The sequence below is a fragment of the Salmo salar genome, chromosome ssa22 (assembly GCF_905237065.1).
Source record: "Salmo salar chromosome ssa22, Ssal_v3.1, whole genome shotgun sequence".
Lineage (NCBI taxonomy): Eukaryota > Metazoa > Chordata > Actinopteri > Salmoniformes > Salmonidae > Salmo > Salmo salar.
In genome coordinates, this window is record NC_059463.1 from 34,458,303 (window position 1) to 34,478,829 (window position 20,527).

The following is a 20,527-nucleotide window of genomic DNA, read 5'->3' on the forward strand; positions in this document are numbered from 1 at the left end:
ACAGCAAGTCCTGAAGAGCAGGAGTGTGTGTGTGTGTGAAGAGTTTTGTCCCAGCCCAGCCCTAACACCTGACTTAAATGATCAACATGACGAATCACAACGATAGGTTATGATTTATTATCAGGCATGAGCTGGGCTGGAACAAAAGCTTATACACCCTCTAAGTCATTATTCAGTACGGGTACAATTGGGGGGGGGCAACGCGGCGACTGCTAAGAAGAAGGTAGCAGCTGCGGACCAGAAGACTACAGCCAAGGCAGCACTGGTCCACACCTGCCCTGTCTATCGGGAAAGTAGTATTGGTTGGTACTGTATGTGCCTTTAGGTTCCTCTCCATCTGTAGGCTGTTGTACTGACCTGTGTGGTACAGTCTTTCATATGTGTAGTAGTGTAGCATCACATTGCTTAGTTTATCATTTGTGTCAACTTTGAATTCAATCTAAACCACAGATTAACTTCCTCCATTTTGTCTTTCACCTTTTATAGATGCAGACATGAAGACATTCAAGCAGCACTTTGAGAACAAGCATCCCAAGTCTCCAAAGGTCCCAGTACTGGTTGATGTGCAGGCCCAAGTGACCACACACTCAAATGGACCTACAGCTGGGATAAGATTCTTCCATCATTCACACACAGTAGACATAGTATAAACCATATTGTCAACAAAATGTTGTCATCAATGCTTAAGTTGTATTGTGCATGGCTCAATTGGTGGAAATGCTGTGATCACTCATTGTCTTTAATTGTGATTCACAGACATAAATTGACCACGATTTGATTTCTGCAACTGAGACGGAATGATGTCGAGGGACCAGCTGAGACCTCATGTATAACTGGACATGGGCGGGATATTTGTGGTGACAACCTATAAGGGATGGAGAAGCACACCAGCACCCAACCTTATGTTTATTCCATGGCCAACCATCCCTCTAGCTACCCCTTATTCCACACTGCCTTTTATGCCCCATGGTCCCTCAACTTTGGAACTCTCCATCTCATCTACCTTCACTGATTTTCCCTATGCTGCTTCCTTCACTCCTCCTGATTTGATAACATCTATACTCCGTAACACGTTTGTTGTGGTGTACTGTTTTTGCCAACTTATTTTTACTCTGGTAATGCTGGCCTCCTGCTTATTCTGAGGTTCAGATTGAATGCAGTGGTAAATGTGCTGCTCACAATTGATAGCAACAACATTGACCTGTTAAATTGACAAGAAAGCTTTTGTGATATAGTTGAGTTTCGGCATGTCTTCCTTGTTGAGTGTGTTTCTCATTCTGCTGGAGTTGACCTAGTATTTATATTAAACCTACCTTATGCATCCAGTTGTTTCTCCGTTTGTAACTCATCCACCAAAAATCACAATATGCTGTTTTACATTTTGTTATTTTTGCTGATCTAGTTTCTAAAATGGAAAAGCAGAAGAATCTGTGCACTCTCTGGTAGAAGAGCACCATATGAACTATTATTACTATGTCCCAGGTTTGTGGCATTGATTAATATAATTACATCAAGTCAGATGTTTATGTTTACAAGGCATATTTATGCATCGTTTGCTATTTTGATTTCTTTAAAGCAATGTAATTGCTGGAGTTCAGGTGTTTGATGTGATTGATGGAGGACTAGGTGCATTCTTGTCAAATAAATATGCTTATTCATTCATGATTGTGGATACATTCTGCAATTAGTTAATCTGGCGTTGAATCTGCAACAGATGTCAACAAGTTCTGAATTGCTTTAATACAGCAGTGCATTCTGACACCATACATTTAACCAGGTAAGCTAGTTGAGAACAAGTTCTCATTTACAACTGCGACCTGACCAAGATAAAGCAAAGCAGTGTGACACAAACAACTACAGAGTTACACATGGAATAAACAAGCATACAGTCAATAACACAATAGAAAAAGAGTCTATATTCAGTGTGTTCAACTGGCGTGAGGAGGTAAGGCAATAAATGGGCCATAGTAGCGACGGAATTACAGTTTAGCAAATTAACACTGGAGTTATCGATGAGCAGATGAGGTGCAAGTAGAAATACTGGTGTGCAAAAGAGCAGCAAAGTAAATAAAAGCAATATGGGGATGAAGTAGGTAGATTGGGTGGGCTATTTACAGATGGGCTATGTACAGCTGCAGCGATCAGACAGCTGATGTTTAAAGTTAGTGAGGGAAATATAAGTCTCCAGCTTCAGCGATTTTTATTTGTATTTTTTTAGTATTTTTATTTAATTTATTTTTTAATTTTTTAATTTTTATTTTTTTGCAATTCATTCCAGTCATTGGCAGCAGAGAACTGGAAGGAAAGGCGGCCAAAGCAGGTGTTGGCTTTGGGGACGACCAGTAAGATATACCTGCTGGAGCGCGTGCTACGGGTGGGTGTTGTTATCGTGACCAGTGAGCTGAGATAAGGCGGAGCTTTACCTAGCATAGACTTTTAGATGACCTGGAGCCAGTGGGTCTGGCGACGAATATGTAGCGAGGACCAGCCGACTAGAGCATACAGGTGGCAGTGGTGGGTGGTATAAGGTGCTTTGGTGACAAAACGGGTGGCACTGTGATAGACTGCATCCAGTTTGCTGAGTAGAGTATTGGAAGCTATTTTGTAAATGACATCGTCGAGGATCGGTAGGATAGTCAGTTTTACGAGGGTATGTTTGGCGGCGTGAGTGAACGAGGCTTAATTGCGAAATAGGACGCCGATTCTAGATTTAATTTTGGATTAGAGATGTTTAAAATGAGTGTGGAAGGAGAGTTTACAGTCTAACCAGACACGTATTTGTAGTTGTCCACATATTCTAAGTCAGAACCTTCCAGAGTAGTGATGCTAGTCGGGCGGGCAAAGAGCGGTTGAAAAGCATGCATTTGGTTTTACTAGTGTTTAAGATCAGTTGGAGGCCACGGAAGGAGTGTTGTATGGCATTCAAACTCGTTTGGAGGTTCGTTAACCTCTATGGGCTAGGTGGGACGTTTGCGTCCCACCTACTCAACAGCCAGTGTAATCCCGTGGCGCGATATTCAAATACCTCAAAAATGCAAAAACTTCAATTTTTCAAACATATGACTATTTTACACCATTTTAAAGACAAGACTCTTGTTAATCTAACCACACTGTCCGATTTCAAAAAGGCTTTACAACGAAAACAAAACATTAGATTATGTCAGCAGAGTACCCAGCCAGAAATAATCAGACACCCATTTTTCAAGCTAGCATATAATGTCACATAAACCCAAACCACAGCTAAATGCAGCACTAACCTTTGATGATCTTCATCAGATGACAACCCTAGGACATTATGTTATACATGCATGTTTTGTTCAATCAAGTTCATATTTATATCAAAAACCAGCTTTTTACATTAGCATGTGACTAGCATGTGACTAGCATTCCCACCGAACACTGCCGGTGAATTTACTAAATTACTCACGATAAACGTTCACAAAAAAACATAACAATTATTTAAAGAATTATAGATACAGAACTCCTTTATGCACTCGATATGTCCGATTTTAAAATAGCTTTTCGGTGAAAGCACATTTTGCAATATTCTAAGTAGATAGCCTGGCATCACAGGGCTAGCTATTTAGACACCCAGCAAGTTTAGCTCTCACCAAAGTCAGATTTACTATAAGAAAAATGTTATTACCTTTGCTGTTCTTCGTCAGAATGCACTCCCAGGACTTCTACTTCAATAACAAATGTTGGTTTGGTCCCAAATAATCCATTGTTATATCCAAATAGCGGCGTTTTGTTCGTGCGTTCAAGACACTATCCGAAAGGGTAAATAAGGGTGACGAGCATGGCACATTTCGTGACAAAAAAATTCTAAATATTCCATTACCGTACTTCGAAGCATGTCAACCGCTGTTTAAAATCAATTTTTATGCCATTTTTCTTGTAAAAAAGCGATAATATTCTGACCGGGAAATTATTATATTTATTACAAAGAGAGTGAAAGTAAAAGCATGCTCGAGCCTCAGTCTAATGGCCCTCTGATAGAGCACTTGCCAAACGCGCTAATGTGTTTCAGCCTGGGGATGGAATTACATCGTTCAGCTTTTTCCCGCCTTCTGAGAGCCCATGGGAGCCGTAGGAAGTGTCACGTCATGCCAGAGATCCCCTGTATTTGTTAGAGATGATCAAGGAGGGCAAGAAATGGTCAGACGGGCCACTTCCTGTAAGGAATCTTCTCAGGTTTTGGCCTGCCAAATGAGTTCTGTTATACTCACAGACACCATTCAAACAGTTTTAGAAACTTTAGGGTGTTTTCTATCCAAAGCCAATAATTATATGCATATTCTAGTTACTGGGCAGGAGTAGTAACCAGATTAAATCGGGTACGTTTTTTTTATCCGGCCGTGCAAATACTGCCCCCTAGCCCCAACAGGTTAACACAGTGTCCAAAGAAGGGCCAGATGTATACAGAATGGTGTCGTGTGCGTAGTGGTGGATCAGGGAATCACCCGCAGCAAGAGCGACATCGTTGATATATACAGAGAAAAGAGTCGGCCCGAGAATTGAACCCTGTGGTACCCCCATAGAGACTGCCTTCCAGAGGTCCGGACAACAGGCCCTCCGATTTGACACACTGAACTTTGTCTGAGAAATAGTTGGTGCACCAGGCAAGGCAGTCATTTGAGAAACCAAGGCTGTTGAGTCTGCCGATAAGAATACAGTGATTGGTTGGGGTAGCCAGGAGGGAAGCATGGCCAGCCGTAGAGAAATGCTTATTGAAATTCTCGATTATCGTGGATTTATCGGTGGTGACAGTGTTACCTAGCCTCAGTGCAGTGGGCAGCTGGGAGGAGGTGCTCTTATTCTCCATGGACTTTACAGTGTCCCAAAACTTTTTGGAGTTAGAGCTACATGCAAATTTCTGTTTGAAAAAGCTAGCCTTTTCTTTCCTGACTGACTGCGTGTATTGGTTCCTGATTTCCCTGAAAAGTTGCATATCGCGGGGACTATTCGATGCTAGTGCAGTCCGCCACAGGATGTTTTTTGTGCTGGTCAAGGGAAGTCGGGTCTGGAGTGAACCGAGGGCTATATCTGTTCTTAGTTCTACATTTGTTGAAAGGGGCATGCTTATTTAAGATGGTGAGGAAATTACTTTTAAAGAACGACCAGGCACCCTCGACTGACAGGATGAGGTCAATATCCTTCCAGGATTCCCGGGCCAGGTCGATTAGAAAGGCCTGTTTTAGGGAGCGTTTGACAGTGATGAGGGGTGGTCGTTTGACCGCGGACCCATAGCAGATGCAGGCATTGAGGCAGTGATCGCTGAGATCCTGATTGAAAACAGCAGAGGTTTATATGGAGGGCAAGTTGGTCAGGATAATATCTATGAGGGTGCCCATGTTTACGGATTTAGGGTTGTACTTGGTGTGTTCCTTGATAATTTGTGTAAGATTGAGGGCATCTAGTTTAGATTGTAGGGCTGCCGGGGTGTTAAGCATATCCCAGTTTAGGTCACCTAGCAGAACGAACTCTGAAGATAGATGGGGTGCTTGCAAGGATTTGTAGTCTTGCATGATGTCTACTTTGATGATAATTACCATTTTCAAATCTGAGTTAATAGAGATGGATATATTTATAAAAGTTACGTTGTCCGATAAGTGTAAATCTCTATGAAAACATCACGGCAGGGAAGCCTACATGAAACACAGACCTTGTTTGAAGTGGTTCTGAAATCCCCTATGGAAAAAACGATTGGAACCATTTCTGTGTTTCACCGCTATGTTTTATGGGTATTATGACATGTCCACTGTGGAGCTGCATAGAGCAGGATCAGGTATGCATCTGCCTATAAAGCACTTTGACAGCTAATCTGCCAGCAAGGAGCCTTGCCTATAAAATGGCCTGCAAGGCAGCATCCTGACATCAGCCTCTGAGGCTGAAATTGAATCTAATAAGCCTGTCGGGAATGGAGCTCACCCACTTCAAATTTTTATATCCACAAAACTTTTAGTGTCTCTTAATTATACACATATCAGTTATGCAACGCAGCTAACAACCAGCATTGATAACGAGATCGCTTGCTTGCCAGCTAGCCAACAAGACTACCTAGCTTACGAGACTATCCCAGTTAGCTGCATTGTTTCTTGCGTGAGATTGGCTGTAGTCTTGCGGGCGCACACAGCCTGGGAGACCGCACTGCCTGTCAGGCATTGTTTAGGGATTAAATGCCCCACAAGCTCATTTGTGATCAACGCAGCCACAGGGTTTCTTAACAAATTAATGGATGATCCGTGGTGCTTTAGATTTTCTTGCAATCTTGACAAAACTTTTAAATCAAATTTTATTTGTTACATACACATGGTTAGCAGATGTTAATACGAGTGTAGCGAAATGCTTGTGCTTCTAGTTCCGACAATGCAGTAATATCCAACGAGTAATCTAACCTAACAATGTCACAACAATTACCTTATACACACAAGTGTAAAGGAATGAATAAGAATATGTACATAAAAAAAATATATGAATGAGTGATGGTATAGAACGGCGTAGGCAAGATGCATTGGATGGTATAGAGTACAGTACATACATATGAGATGAGCAATGCAGGGTATGTAAACATATGAAGTGGCATTGTTTAAAGTGGCTAGTGATACATTTATTACATCAATTTTTCCATTATTAAAGTGGCTGGAGTTGAGTCAGTATGTTGGCAGCAGCCACTCAATGTTAGTGATGGCTGTTTAACCTGTTGGGGCTAGGGGCAGCATTTGCACGTCTCGATAAAAAAAATGTACCCGATTTAATCTGGTTACTAATCCTACCCAGTAACTAGAATATGCATATACTTATTATATATGGATAGAAAACACTCTAAAGTTTCTAAAACTGTTTGAATGGTGTCTGTGAGTATAACAGAACTCATTTGGCAGGCAAAACCCTGAGACATTTTCTGACAGGAAGTGGATACCTGATGTGTTGTATTGACTTTAAACCTATCCCATTGAAAAACACAGGGGTTTAGGAATATTTTGGCACTTCCTATTGCTTCCACTAGATGTCACCAGCCTTTACAAAGTGTTTTGAGTCTTCTGGAGGGAGATCTGACCGAACAAGAGCCATGGAACGATGATGTCCCATTAGACACCTGGCGCACGAGTTCATGTTGGGTACCCTCGTTCCAATACGTTATAAAAGAGTATGCATTCGTCCACCTTGAATATTATTCATGTTCTGGTTAAAAAGGCCCTAATGATTTATGCTATACAACGTTTGACATGTTTGAACGAACGTAAATATATTTTTTCCCCTCGTTCATGACGAGAAGTCCGGCTGGCTTACATCATGTGCTAACGAGACAGAGATTTTTGGACATAAATGATGAGCTTTTTTGAACAAAACTACATTCGTTATGGACCTGTGATACCTGGAAGTGACATCTGATGAAGAGAATCAAAGGTAATGGATTATTTACATAGTATTTTCGATTTTAGATCTCCCCAACATGACGTCTAGTCTGTATCGCAACGCGTATTTTTCTGGGCGCAGTGCTCAGATTATTGCAAAGTGTGATTTCCCAGTAAGGTTATTTTTAAATCTGGCAAGTTGATTGCGTTCAAGAGATGTAAATCTATAATTCTTTAAATGACAATATAATATTTTACCAATGTTTTCTAATTTTAATTATTTAATTTGTGACGCTGACTTGACTGCCGGTTATTGGAGGAAACGATTTCCTCAACATCAATGCCATAGTAAAACGCTGTTTTTGGATATAAATATGAACTTGATAGAACTAAAAATGCATGCATTGTCTAACTTAATGTCCTAGGAGTGTCATCTGATGGAGATTGTAAAAGGTTAGTGCATCATTTTAGCTGGTTTTATGGTTTTGGTGACCCTGTCTTTGACTTGACAAAACATTACACACAACTCTTGTAAATGTACTGTCCTAACATACTCTAAATTTATGCTTTCGCCGTAAAACCTTTTTGAAATCGTAAAACGTGGTTAGATTAAGGAGATGTTTATCTTTCAAATGGTGTAAAATAGTTGTATTTTTGAAAAATTTGAATTTTGACATTTATTTGGATTCAAATTTGCCGCTCTTGAAATGCACCTGCTGTTGATGGAGTGCACCACGGGTGGCACGCTAGCGTCCCACCTAGCCCCAAGAGGTTAACAGTCTGATGGCCTTGAGATAGAAGCTGTTTTTCAGTCTCTCGGTCCCTGCTTTGATGCACCTGTACTCACCTCGCCTTCTGGATGATAGCAGGGTGAACAGGCAGTGGCTCGGGTGGTTGTTGTCCTCGATGATCTTTTTGGCCTTCCTGTGACATCGGGGGGTGTAGGTGTCCTGGAGGGCAGGTAGTTTGCCCCCTGTGATGCGTTGTGCAGACCTCACTACCCTCTGGAGAGCCTTACGGTTATGGGCGGAGCATTTGCCGTACCAGGCGGTGATACAGCCCGACAGGATGCTCTCGATTGTGCATCTAAAAGTTTGTGAGTGTTTTTGTTGACAAGCCGAATTTCTTCAGCCTCCTGAGGTTGAAGAGGCGCTGCTGCGCCTTCTTCTCCTCGCTGTCTGTGTGGTTGGACCATTTCAGTTTGTCCGTGATGTGTACACCGAGGAACTTAAAACTTTCTACCCTCTCCACTACTGTCCCGTCGATGTGGATAGGGGGGTGCCCCCTCTGCTGTTTCCTGAAGTCCACGATCATCTCCTTTGTTTTGTTGACATTGAATGTGAGATTATTTTCCTGACACCACACTCCGAGGGCCCTCACCTCCTCCCTGTAGGCCGTCTTGTCGTTGTTGGTAATCAAGCCTACCACTGTAGCGTCGTCTGCAAACATAATGATTCAGTTGGAGGTGTGCATGGCTACACAGTCGTGGGTGAACAGGGAGTACAGGAGAGGGCTGAGAACGCACCCTTGTGGGGCCCCAGTGTTGAGGATGAGCGGGCTGGAGATGTTGTTACCTACCCTCACCACCTGGGGGCGGCCCGTCAGGAAGTCCAGGACCCAGTTGCACAGGGCGGGGTCGAGACCCAGGGTTTCGAGCTTGATGACGAGTTTGGAGGGTACTATGGTGTTAAATGTTGAGCTGTAGTCAATGAACAACATTCTCACATAGGTATTCCTCTTGTCCAGATGGGTTAGGGCAGTGTGCAGTGTGATTGCGCCGTCTGTGGACCTATTGGGGCGGTAAGCAAATTGGATTGGGTCTAGGGGGTCAGGTAGGGTGGAGGTGATATGGTTCTTGACTAGTCTCTCAAAGCACTTCATGATGACGGAAGTGAGTGCTACGGGGCGGTAGTCATTTAGCTCAGTTACCTTAGCTTTCTTGGGAACAGGAACAATGGTGGTCCTCTTGAAGCATGTGGGGACAGCAGACTGGGATAAGGATTGATTGAATATGTCCGTAAACACACCAGCCAGCTGGTCTGCGCATGCTCTGAGGACGCGGCTGGGGATGCCGTCTGGGCCTGCAGCCTTGCGAGGGTTGACACGTTTAAATGTTTTGTTCACGTCGGCTACAGTGAAGGAGAGCCCGCAGGTTTTGGTAGCGGGCCGTGTCAGTGGCACTGTATTGTCCTCAAAGCGAGCAAAGAAGTTGTTTAGTCTGTCTGGGAGCAAGACATCCTGGTCCGCGACGGGGCTGGTTTTCCTTTTATAGTCCGTGATTGACTGTAGACCCTGCCACATACCTCGTGTCTGAGCCGTTGAATTGCGACTCTACTTTGTCTCTATACTGACGCTTAGCTTGTTTGATTGCCTTGCGGAGGGAATAGCTGCACTGTTTGTATTCGGTCATGTTTCTGGTCACCTTGCCCTGATTAAAAGCAGTGGTTTGCGCTTTCAGTTTTGCGCGAATGCTGCCATCAATCCACGGTTTATGGTTTGGGAATGTTTTAATAGACGCTGTGGGTACAACATCGCCGATGCACTTGCTAATAAACCCGCTTACCGAATCAGCGTATTCATCAATGTTGTTGTTCGCCGCAATGCGGAACATATCCCAGTCCACGTGATCGAAGCAATCTTGAAGCGTGGAATTCGATTGGTTGGACCAGCGTTGAACAGACCTGAGCGCGGGAGCTTCCTGTTTTAGTTTCTGTCTATAGGCTGGAAGCAACAAAATGGAGTTGTGGTCAGCTTTTCCGAAAGGAGGGCAGGGGAGGGCCTTATATGCATCGTGGAAGTTAGAATAACAATGATCTAGGGTTTTGCCAGCCCTGGTAGCACAATCGATATGCTGATAGAATTTAGGGAGCCTTGTTTTCAGATTAGCCTTGTTAAAATCCCCAGCTATAATAAATGCAGCCTCAGGATATGTGGTTTCCAGTTTACATAGAGTCAAATGAAGTTCGTTCAGGGCCATCAATGTGTCTGCTTGGGGGGATATATGTGGCTGTGATTATAATTGAAGAGAATTCTCTAGGTAGATAATGCGATCGCCATTTGATTGTGAGGAATTCTATGTCAGGTGAACAGAAGGACTTGAATTCCTGTATGTTGTTACGATCACACCACGTCTCGTTAATCATAAGGCATACACCCCCGCCCTTCTTTTTACCAGAAAGATGCTTGTTTCTGTCAGCGCAATGCGTGAAGAAACCAGCTGGCTGTACCGACTTCGATAGCGTGTCTCAAGTGAGCCATGTTTCCGTGAAACAAAGAACGTTACAGTCTCTGATGTCTCTCTGGAAGGCTTCCCTTGCACGGATTTCGACTACCTTGTTGTCAAGAGACTGGACATTGGCGAGTAGTATGCTCGGGAGCGGTGCGCGATGTGCCCGTCTACGGAGCATGACCAGAAGACCGCTCCGTCTGCCCCTTCTACAGCGTCGTTGTGTTGGTTCCCCGGCTGGGATCCGATTTTATGTAGTGATTGAGATAAATAAGTTGTAATCTCGACATAACTGATTTTGTTTTCTGGACTTCCATACAAACCACATTGTTTTGATTAACAATGTTAAACAGTGTTAAATAACAACAAGAAACATCCGCTCACTGTCAACTGCGTATATTTTCAGCAAACTTAACATATGTAAATGTTTGTATGAACATAGGATTCAACAACTGAGACATAAACTGAAAAGGTTCCACGGACATGTGACTAACAGAAATGGAATAATGTGTCCCTGAACCAAGGGGGGGTCAAAATCAAAAGTAACAGTCAGTATCTGGTGTGGCCACCGGCTGCATTAAGTACTGCAGTGCATCTCCTCCTCATGGACTGCACCAGATTTGCCCGTTCTTGCTGTGAGATGTTACCCCACTCTTCCACCAAGGCACCTGCAAGTTCCCGGACATTTCTGAGGGGAATGGCCCTAGCCCTCACCCTCCGATCCAACAGGTCCCAGACGTGCTCAATGGGATTGAGATCCGGGCTCTTCGCTGGCCATGGCAGAACACTGACATTCCTGTCTTGCAGGAAATCACGCACAGAACGAGCAGTATGGCTGGTGGCATTGTCAGGATGAGCCTGCAGGAAGGATACCACATGAGGGAGGAGGATGTCTTCCCTGTAACGCAGAGCGTTGAGATTGCCTGCAATGACAACAAGCTCAGTCCGATGATGCTGTGACACACTGCCCCAGACCATGACGGACCCTCCAACTCCAAATCGATCCAGAGTACAGGCCTCTGTGTAACGCTCATTCCTTCGACAATAAACGCAAATCCGACCATCACCCCTGGTGAGACAAAACCGCAACTCGTCAGTGAGTGCACTTTTTGCCAGTCCTGTCTGGTCCAGCGACAGTGGGTTTGTGCCCACAGGCGACGTTGTTGCCGGTGATGTCTGGTGGGGACCTGCCTTACAACAGGCCTACAAGCCCTCAGTCCAGCCTATTGCGGATAGTCTGAGCACTGATGGAGGGATTGTGCGTTACTGGTGTAACTCGGGCAGTTGTTGTTGCCATCCTCTACCTGTCCCGCAGGTGTGATGTTCGGCTGTACCGATCCTGTGCAGGTGTTGTTACACATGGTCTGCCACTGCAAGGACGATCAGCTGTCCGTCCTGTCTCCCTGTAGCGCTGTCTTAGGTGTCTCACAGTACGGACATTGCAATTTATTGCCCTGGCCACATCTGCAGTCCTCATGCCTCCTTGAGGCATGCCTAAGGCACGTTCACGCAGATGAGCAGGGACCCTGGGCATCTTTTTTTGTGTGTTTTTCAGAGTCAGTAGAAAGGCCTCTTTAGTGTCCTAAGTTTTCATAACCCTGACCTTAAATTGCCTACCGTCTGTAAGCTGTTAGTGTCTTAACAACCGTTCCACAGGTGCATGTTCATTAATTGTTTATGGTTCATTGAACAAGCATTGGAAACAGTGTTTAAACCCTTTACAATGAAGATCTGTGAAGTTATTTGGATTTTTACGAATTATCTTTGAAAGACAGGGTCTTGAAAAAGGGACGTTTCTTTTTTTGCTGAGTTTATGTGAAAACAATATTTTTTGTGAACAAGTTTCATTTTGTCATTATAGCAAGGTTGGTAGCAACCAATGATGTATATCAACCATGAATTGCTGATGCTACAGTATGTATTGGCAAATGAGAAGCTTTGAAGTCACCAATCGGTCATATTGGCACTCCCCAGAAGAAGCAGTCGTCCATAGGATGAATGGAATTCTACAATATTTCAATTGAATGTTTCAAGGACAAATGTACATGCATTTTTGTTGTTGTAGTGGTGACAGTAGCATTACAACTTTGGACATTGTATTGTACTTTTAAGGAAATTATACTTTAAGGAAAAAATATACTTTATGTTTAGCTCACATAATACAATTTAAAAGTATGCAATAAGTTGTCTGTAATAGAAAAAATGTGGCAAAAACAAAATATTTCTTACTATGGTGGTGGGGGGGGGGTCAAAATGGAGCCACGCTGGCTTTAGAAAAGCGCCTCCTCCCTGTCATCTAGTTTATATACACTGCTCAAAAAAATAAAGGGAACACTTAAACAACACAATGTAACTCCAAGTCAATCACACTTCTGTGAAATCAAACTGTCCACTTAGGAAGCCACACTGATTGACAATACATTTCACATGCTGTTGTGGAAATGGAATAGACAACAGGTGGAAATTATAGGCAATTAGCAAGACACCCCCAATAATGGAGTGGTTCTGCAGGTGGGGACCACAGACCACTTCTCAGTTCCTATGCTTCCTGACTGATGTTTTGGTCACTTTTGAATGCTGGCGGTGCTTTCACTCTAGTGGTAGCATGAGACGGAGTCTACAACCCACACAAGTGGCTCAGGTAGTGCAGCTCATCGAGGATGGCACATCAATGCGAGCTGTGGCAAGAAGGTTTGCTGTGACTGTCAGCGTAGTGTCCAGAGCATGGAGGCGCTACCAGGAGACAGGCCAGTACATCAGGAGACGTGGAGGAGGCCGTAGGAGGGCAACAACCCAGCAGCAGGACCGCTACCTCCGCCTTTGTGCAAGGAGGAGCAGGAGAAGCACTGCCAGAGCCCTGCAAAATGACTTCCAGCAGGCCACAAATGTGCATGTGTCTGCTCAAACGGTCAGAAACAGACTCCATGAGGGTGGTATGAGGGCCCGATGTCCACAGGTGGGGGTTGTGCTTACAGCCCAACACCGTGCAGAACGTTTGGCATTTGCCAGAGAACACCAAGATTGGCAAATTCGCCACTGGCGCCCTGTGCTCTTCACAGATGAAAGCAGGTTCACACTGAGCACATGTGACAGACGTGACAGAGCCTGGAGACGCCGTGGAGAACGTTCTGCTGCCTGCAACATCCTCCAGCATGACCGGTTTGGCTGTGGGTCAGTCATGGCGTGGGGTGGCATTTCTTTGGGGGGGCCGCACAGCCCTCCATGTGCTCGCCAGAGGTAGCCTGACTGCCATTAGGTACCGAGATGAGATCCTCAGACCCCTTGTGAGACCATATGCTGGTGCGGTTGGCCCTGGGTTTCTCCTAATGCAAGACAATACTAGACCTCATGTGGCTGGAGTGTGTCAGCAGTTCCTGCAAGAGGAAGGCATTGATGCTATGGACTGGCCCGCCCGTTCCCCAGACCTGAATCCAATTGAGCACATCTGGGACATCATGTCTCGCTCCATCCACCAACGCCACGTTGCACCACAGACTGTCCAGAGTTGGCGGATGCTTTAGTCCAGGTCTGGGAGGAGATCCCTCAGGAGACCATCCGCCACCTCATCAGGAGCATGCCCAGGCGTTGTAGGAAGGTCATACAGGCATGTGGAGGCCACACACACTACTAAGCCTCATTTTGACTTGTTTTAATGACATTACATCAAAGTTGGATCAGCCTGTAGTGTGGTTTTCCACTTTAATTTTGAGTGTGACTCCAAATCCAGACCTCCATGGGTTGATAAATTGGATTTCCATTGATTATTTTTGTGTGATTTTGTTGTCAGCACATTCAACTATGTAAAGAAAAAAGTATTTAATAAGATTATTTCTTTCATTCAGATCTAGGATGTGTTGTTTAAGTGTTCGCTTTATTTTTTTGAGCAGTATATAAATCATTGGTAGTAACGTGAAAATTATTGTGGAAATCTGTTGAACTACAAAACCCACAATAATTAGGTAGTTAGCTAGCAAATGTATCTACACACAATAATACCAAAGTCAATATTAGCATGTGAATTAGCTGGCTAACTGCACTATCAATTTAGGAATGTTATCTCACCGAGTTCAGCTCGCAGGTCCTCTCTGCCCAGAGCGAGTGCAGAGTATGTTGCTTTTCGGCTAGTGTCCCAACGATCTTACCGCTAGGCTATCTGCCGCCCTTATAGAACTTTCCTACATGATTTCCTGATTTCATAGATGGAAGTAAAATTTTACCCACTGAACATTTTTATTTTACCCACTGATAGAACATAGGTTTTCACCAAATTGACAGGAGTTTCATGATTTTTATTTCTGGGGTTTTATTATCCCTTTAAAGCGCTAAGAAGTGCTAAACAATGTATTCTAGCTGGCAGTCTATATCCTCCTCACTTTAAGAAACCTCAGTAGATTTTCAAACAAATAAATATTTGCAGTGACTCAGAGACTTTGGTTGTAATAATTTGGTCATCTGATCATCAGCATGGTCTTGTGCTTGGGCAAGTCCAGTGTGACCCAAGACTGTGTGTGTGTGTGTCTTGTCAAATGGCATTGGCCTTGTACCCAGCACGAGCTCTGCCTTAGGATGGCTTGCCCACAGCCCACTTACTAACATATATGCAGATGCTGTCTGTTTCCTATTGTAATCGGGAAACGGTAATGTGACAATTGGCCTGGCTACTTTCCCAGCCCATGCCTCAAACCTATGTTGAAGAAATACAGGTGAAGTCAACTGGATTCTAATATCCCATAACTTTGCAACAATGGGACTAACTATGCTAGTTAACAACAGCGCTAGTAATTAGCAACGGCACTGGTCCGAGACTAATGACGACGTTGTCTTAACCTGTATATTTTCGACTTAGCCTCAAACCATGCAAATAGAGCTATAAATATATTGATAGTATAGCACAAGATGTACTACAGGCTATAAAATGGATTTGACAGAGGTTTGGACTCATTTGTAATAGTAACAGCCCAGACTGTGTAAGTCATTATAATACAACTGTTCTTGTTGAATTTGGTTTTCATATCACCCACTTCTAGCCTGGAGTGTCCTGTTGACATTTGCATCTAGTTTTACAGTATGAAAATCTAAATGTAAAGATCTGTGAGCTTCAAGATGTAACACCTGTCTGTTTCCCTGCTGTAATGAGGTCTGTACAGGGTTTGCGTCCCTAATGGCGCCCTATATAGTGCACTATGTGAAAATGGTTAATATAGCTGTTATATCATCCTGTTCCACAGGAGAGGAAGACCATTCCAGCAGTACCAGTGTACACACTTGTCAAGGAGCAGGAGAAGGAGGCGGAGATGGCTAGACAACAAGCACAAGATATGAAAATAAAAAAAGAAGCACAGGAACAAGTCAGTGATGCACCAAGGGATGAGGACAATTCTACAAAAGATGCGCCTCTCTCTATTATCCGATTGGACAGTGAGAGTCCCGGGCCCAACAACGGACTACCATTGGAGACCAGCGCTGGAGGACTGATCGCCGCCTCCTTCAAGGGGAGGGGGGAGCAGCCCTCTGACAGTCCAACCTGGCCCCCTCCTCTCCACGTCGCCCGGCTGTGGTCCTCTGTGGACTCTGAGGACATAGAAGAAGGGGCAGACGACAGCTTCACCAAGTTCACTAAGATGGTCAACAAGACCTTGGGACCATTGATGCTGGGTAGCCAGACCCCAGGGAACAGTCAGGAGGAGAACAGGTGTGACATCTTTCCAGATAGGAACAACGACACAGACAGCATCAGCGCCTACGAGGATGCCTGCGCTGACACGCCCGAGCTGGATGAGGAAGACGGGCCAAGGCTGCCCCATGATGAAGGATCCCCGGTGGATGATGATGAGGGAGAGCCGTCGAATGGCAACGATCCCAAGAACCCCATAAACCCCAATGATTCTTGCATTCTGTCGTAAGAGCTGCAGAACTGTTATGGTACGAAAGGTCAAATGTGCTCTCACTCTGTCTGCCCTCTTGATAATATAATATATGCCATTTAGCTTTTATCCAAAGCAACTTAGTCATGCGTGCATACCGTTTTTTACTTCTTGAAAAAGGGTTAAAAGAAATCTGTTCTTGGATCAGTGCGCTCATACAATCCATCGACACCAATTGTTTTTTTATATATATATATATTTTTTAAATGTACCTTTATTTATACAGGGTTTCTCATTGAGATAACATCTCTTTTCCAAGAGAGACCTGGTCCAATAGCAGCAGGGGGAACAACATTTCAGACAAAACAACTTACATACTAACATAATATTAAACAAAACTATAAACACACATGTAGTACAACAAAAACATTTTACATTAAAAACACGAAGGTCTTGACTAAAAACAGCTGCCCTAAAGACAATTACATTCTTCTATGATATATACATCGATCAAGTGTTTATAAAAGGGTAATGTCAACATTGGTAGTTGTCTTAGTGCAATCCGGCACGGTGGAATTCCAGTAATGTCTACAGACGTCTCTTTAGTCAATCTTTCTCCCTTGGCATGACTTGCAAGGTTGCACTTACGTGTTTAGTTTTCCTGCCGTTCGGCACAAAGGGCAGATTACCTCCCTCTGTTTATTAGTGACTGATGACCACTTAAGACTGTTTGCGTACACTGAACTATCAGATATGTTTCAGGACACACCACAGACCTCTAGCATTCTAAACAGTCAAATTATGTGATTTATAGATCACATACTGATAGCGCTGAGCGATTAACAAAAATGTTTAAGGTTCAATTATTTGAATGCCATTTCATTCAGTTTTTTTTCTATCAGCTCAATGTGCAGTTTCTCTAGAGATAAATCCGATCAAGCCGAACTGTGCGATCTAGTAGGGAGTTGTAGTTTCCAACAGGCCAATATTCTACTTAGTTTTGCGCAGAAATGTGGTAATTAACTACAATGACCATAATCCATTGTGCGCATACTTGGCCAGTCTGTGTGGGGCAGACACAGATGGAGAGAAGAGACAGAAGAACGTGTGATTGAGAGTGATAGAGCAGTTGCTTCGTGAGGTATCTCTATCTGAAAATACTTGATCTAAGCGATTGATAGTTTGTATTCAGCAGTCATAAAAGTATGCCTTATTTACTTTGAAGAACTACTAAAATAGTGATTTTGTCAGACGCCATATACAGCAGCTCTATAGAGATGAGATGATGGAATGAAATAATAAAGTAATCAAATAAAACAAATGTAATATACACAACTGAAATATTTTTTTCAAGTAAAGTGATTAAATGATGGTTAATAAATGATAAGCAGTAATTGGCAGTCACTACCATCATGGGACTTTATTCATTGTTTTGTTCTGTGTTGCAGAATTCAATCCACATAGTGCATTTAATGTCTAAAGAAATGATCTAAACCAAAATCAAAAACCGTGATTATTTTTTTATAATCGAACCAAGGCGACCTCAAAAAGCACTAATTGCTCAGCTCTATATACTTTAGAGTTGTAAGACGATTATAGCTGTTTTTGTGCTCTTATAAGATCAGATGCTGGCAAGATTGTAATCACAATAGCAGGCAGCCAAGGAGCTAGCTACTATACTACAGGGAATGTTTTTAGGGAATTTATGGGTATAAAACCATCATTGTTTCACGTCAACATTTATTTTATCTAAGAAGTACTTGGTGCCTTTCCTGCCTCACCTTAAGGCATTTTATAAATATGAAAGATGAACTTGAAACATTGAATATGAATTTATTGATCTTAATCTAGCTTTAGTTATTATCAGATATCCATCATTTGAAGTTAGTATGATACTAGCATGATTGACAAAGGGAACAATCCATTTAATTGTAAAACTTTAATGATACCTGATACTATTTTCTATTTACACGTACAGTAACAGTACTGCATGCTACTCAGTGCTTTTAAGGTCATGCTTGCATGGTTGCAGTGAAACTACTGAATTGGGAGAAACTTTACATGTTATCGTTTTGTATCTGACATTGCTGGACAATATATCCTTTGTTTTTATTATTTTTCTACCCCTAACCATTAACACAAGACCTGATGATAATCTTTTGACTTGGAGTTGCTACCTATACATTTTCTTATGGCCTAAAATGAATCCCAAATGGCACCCTATTCTCTTTGTAGTGCCTTATTAAGGGAATATGGTGCCATTTGGGACGCATACTTTATCAACATTTCTGTCCATATTTGAAGCTAGCGAAGTCAAATGGAATTGATCTGTTTTCCAATCCTCACCTTTTGAAATTGGCTAAGTTTCCATGTCTACCTAGAAGTCTTTTTTACTGCGTGTGTAATATGAATGTGAACTTGGGTGCAAATCGTACACTGCCATCAACACTAGGTTTTGTGTATTGTTGGGGCTTTGTGTGTATCTCAAGTCAGAATGGAGCTCTTAGTGGAAGGGATGTGAAGTTAGGAATAAGGTTTACATATGTTACTTTCTAACTTTGATACTTGTGATTTACATGTTACTACTTCTATTCTGTTTCTGTTGCCTGAATTTCTGTTTCTGCTGGAGATACACTGAACAAAAATATAATCACAACATGCAACTATTTCAAAGATTTTACTGAGTTACAGTTCATATAAGGAAATCAGTCAATTGAAATGCATTCATTAAGCCCTAATTTATGGATTTCACATGACTGTGCAAGATGGCAGCTATGGGTGGGCATAGGCCAACCTACTTGGCAGCCAGGCCCACCCACTGGGGAGCCGGGCCCAGCCAATCAGAATGAGTTTTTCCCCATAAAAGGGCTTTATTACAGACAGAAATACTCCTTAGCTGATGTGGAGGTCCTGGACTAGCGTGGTTACACGTGGTATGCGGTTGTGAGGCCTGTTGGATGTACTGCCAAATTCTCTAAAACAACATTAGAGGCAGCTTATGGTAGAGAAATGGTAATTATATTCTCTGGCAACAGCTCTGGTGGACACTGATGCAGTCAGCATGCCAATTGCACCCTCCCTCAAAATGAGACATATATGGCATTGTGTTGTGTGATAAAACTGCACATTTTACAGTGGCCTTTCAATGTCCCCAGCACAAGGTGCACCTGTGTGTAATGATCATGCTGTTTAATCAGCGTATTGATATGCCACACCTGTCAAGTGGATGGATTATCTTGGCAAAGGAGAAAAGATCACTAACAGGGATATAAACAAATTTGTGCACAACATTTGAGAGAAATAAGCTTTTTGTGCGTATGGAACATTTCTGTGATTTTTTTTAAATTTCAGCTCATGAAACATGGAACCAACACTTTACATGCTGGGTTTATATTTTTGTTCAGTATGTACTTAAGGTTTCTAAACACGCAATACAGTACCTGTTATGTTGATGAACGGTTATGTGTCATATTTCTAATGCAACTTGTCACAATTTATCTTGAGAAACATTTAAGTATTTTCTGAAAAACTACTAATGTACAGTTGAAGTCAGAAGTTTACATACACCTTAGTCAAATACATTTAAACTCAATTTTTCACAATTCCTGACATTTAATCCACGTAAAAATTCCCTGTCTTAGGTCAGTTAGGGTCACCACTTTATTTTAAGAATGTGAAATGTCAGGATAATAGTTGAGAGAATGATTTATTTCAACTTTTATTTCTTTCATCACATTTCCAGTGGGTCAGAAGTTAACATATACTCAATTAGTATTTGGTAGCATTGCCTATAAATTGTTTAACTTGGGTCAAACGTTTTGGGTAGCCTTCCACAACCTTCCCACAATAAGTTGGGCGAATTTTGTCCCATTCCTCTTGACAGAGCTGGTGTAACTGAGTCAGGTTTGTAGGCCTCCTTGCTCACACACGCTTTTTCAGTTCTGCCCACAAAATTTCTATAGGATTGAGGTCAGGACTTTGTGCTGGCCACTCCAATACCTTGACTTTGTTGTCTTTACGCCATTTTGACACAACTTTGGAAGTATGCTTGGGGTCACTGTCCATTTGGAAGACCCATT

General features: G+C 42.8%; 1 protein-coding gene across 4 annotated transcripts in view; it reads left to right on the forward strand.

Moving 5' to 3' along the window:
* The window catches only part of LOC106583274 (uncharacterized), a 31,257-nt gene extending 13,442 nt beyond the window's left edge, over positions 1-17,815 (forward strand). For all 4 annotated transcript variants that reach the window (XM_014167237.2, XM_014167238.2, XM_014167239.2 and 1 more), the window contains exon 6: positions 15,813-17,815. In XM_014167237.2, the coding sequence (XP_014022712.2) occupies positions 15,813-16,487 (675 nt within the window). In that variant the 3' untranslated portion in view covers positions 16,488-17,815. The remainder of the gene's footprint in view (positions 1-15,812) is intronic.
* The last annotated feature ends 2,712 nt before the right edge of the window (positions 17,816-20,527 follow it).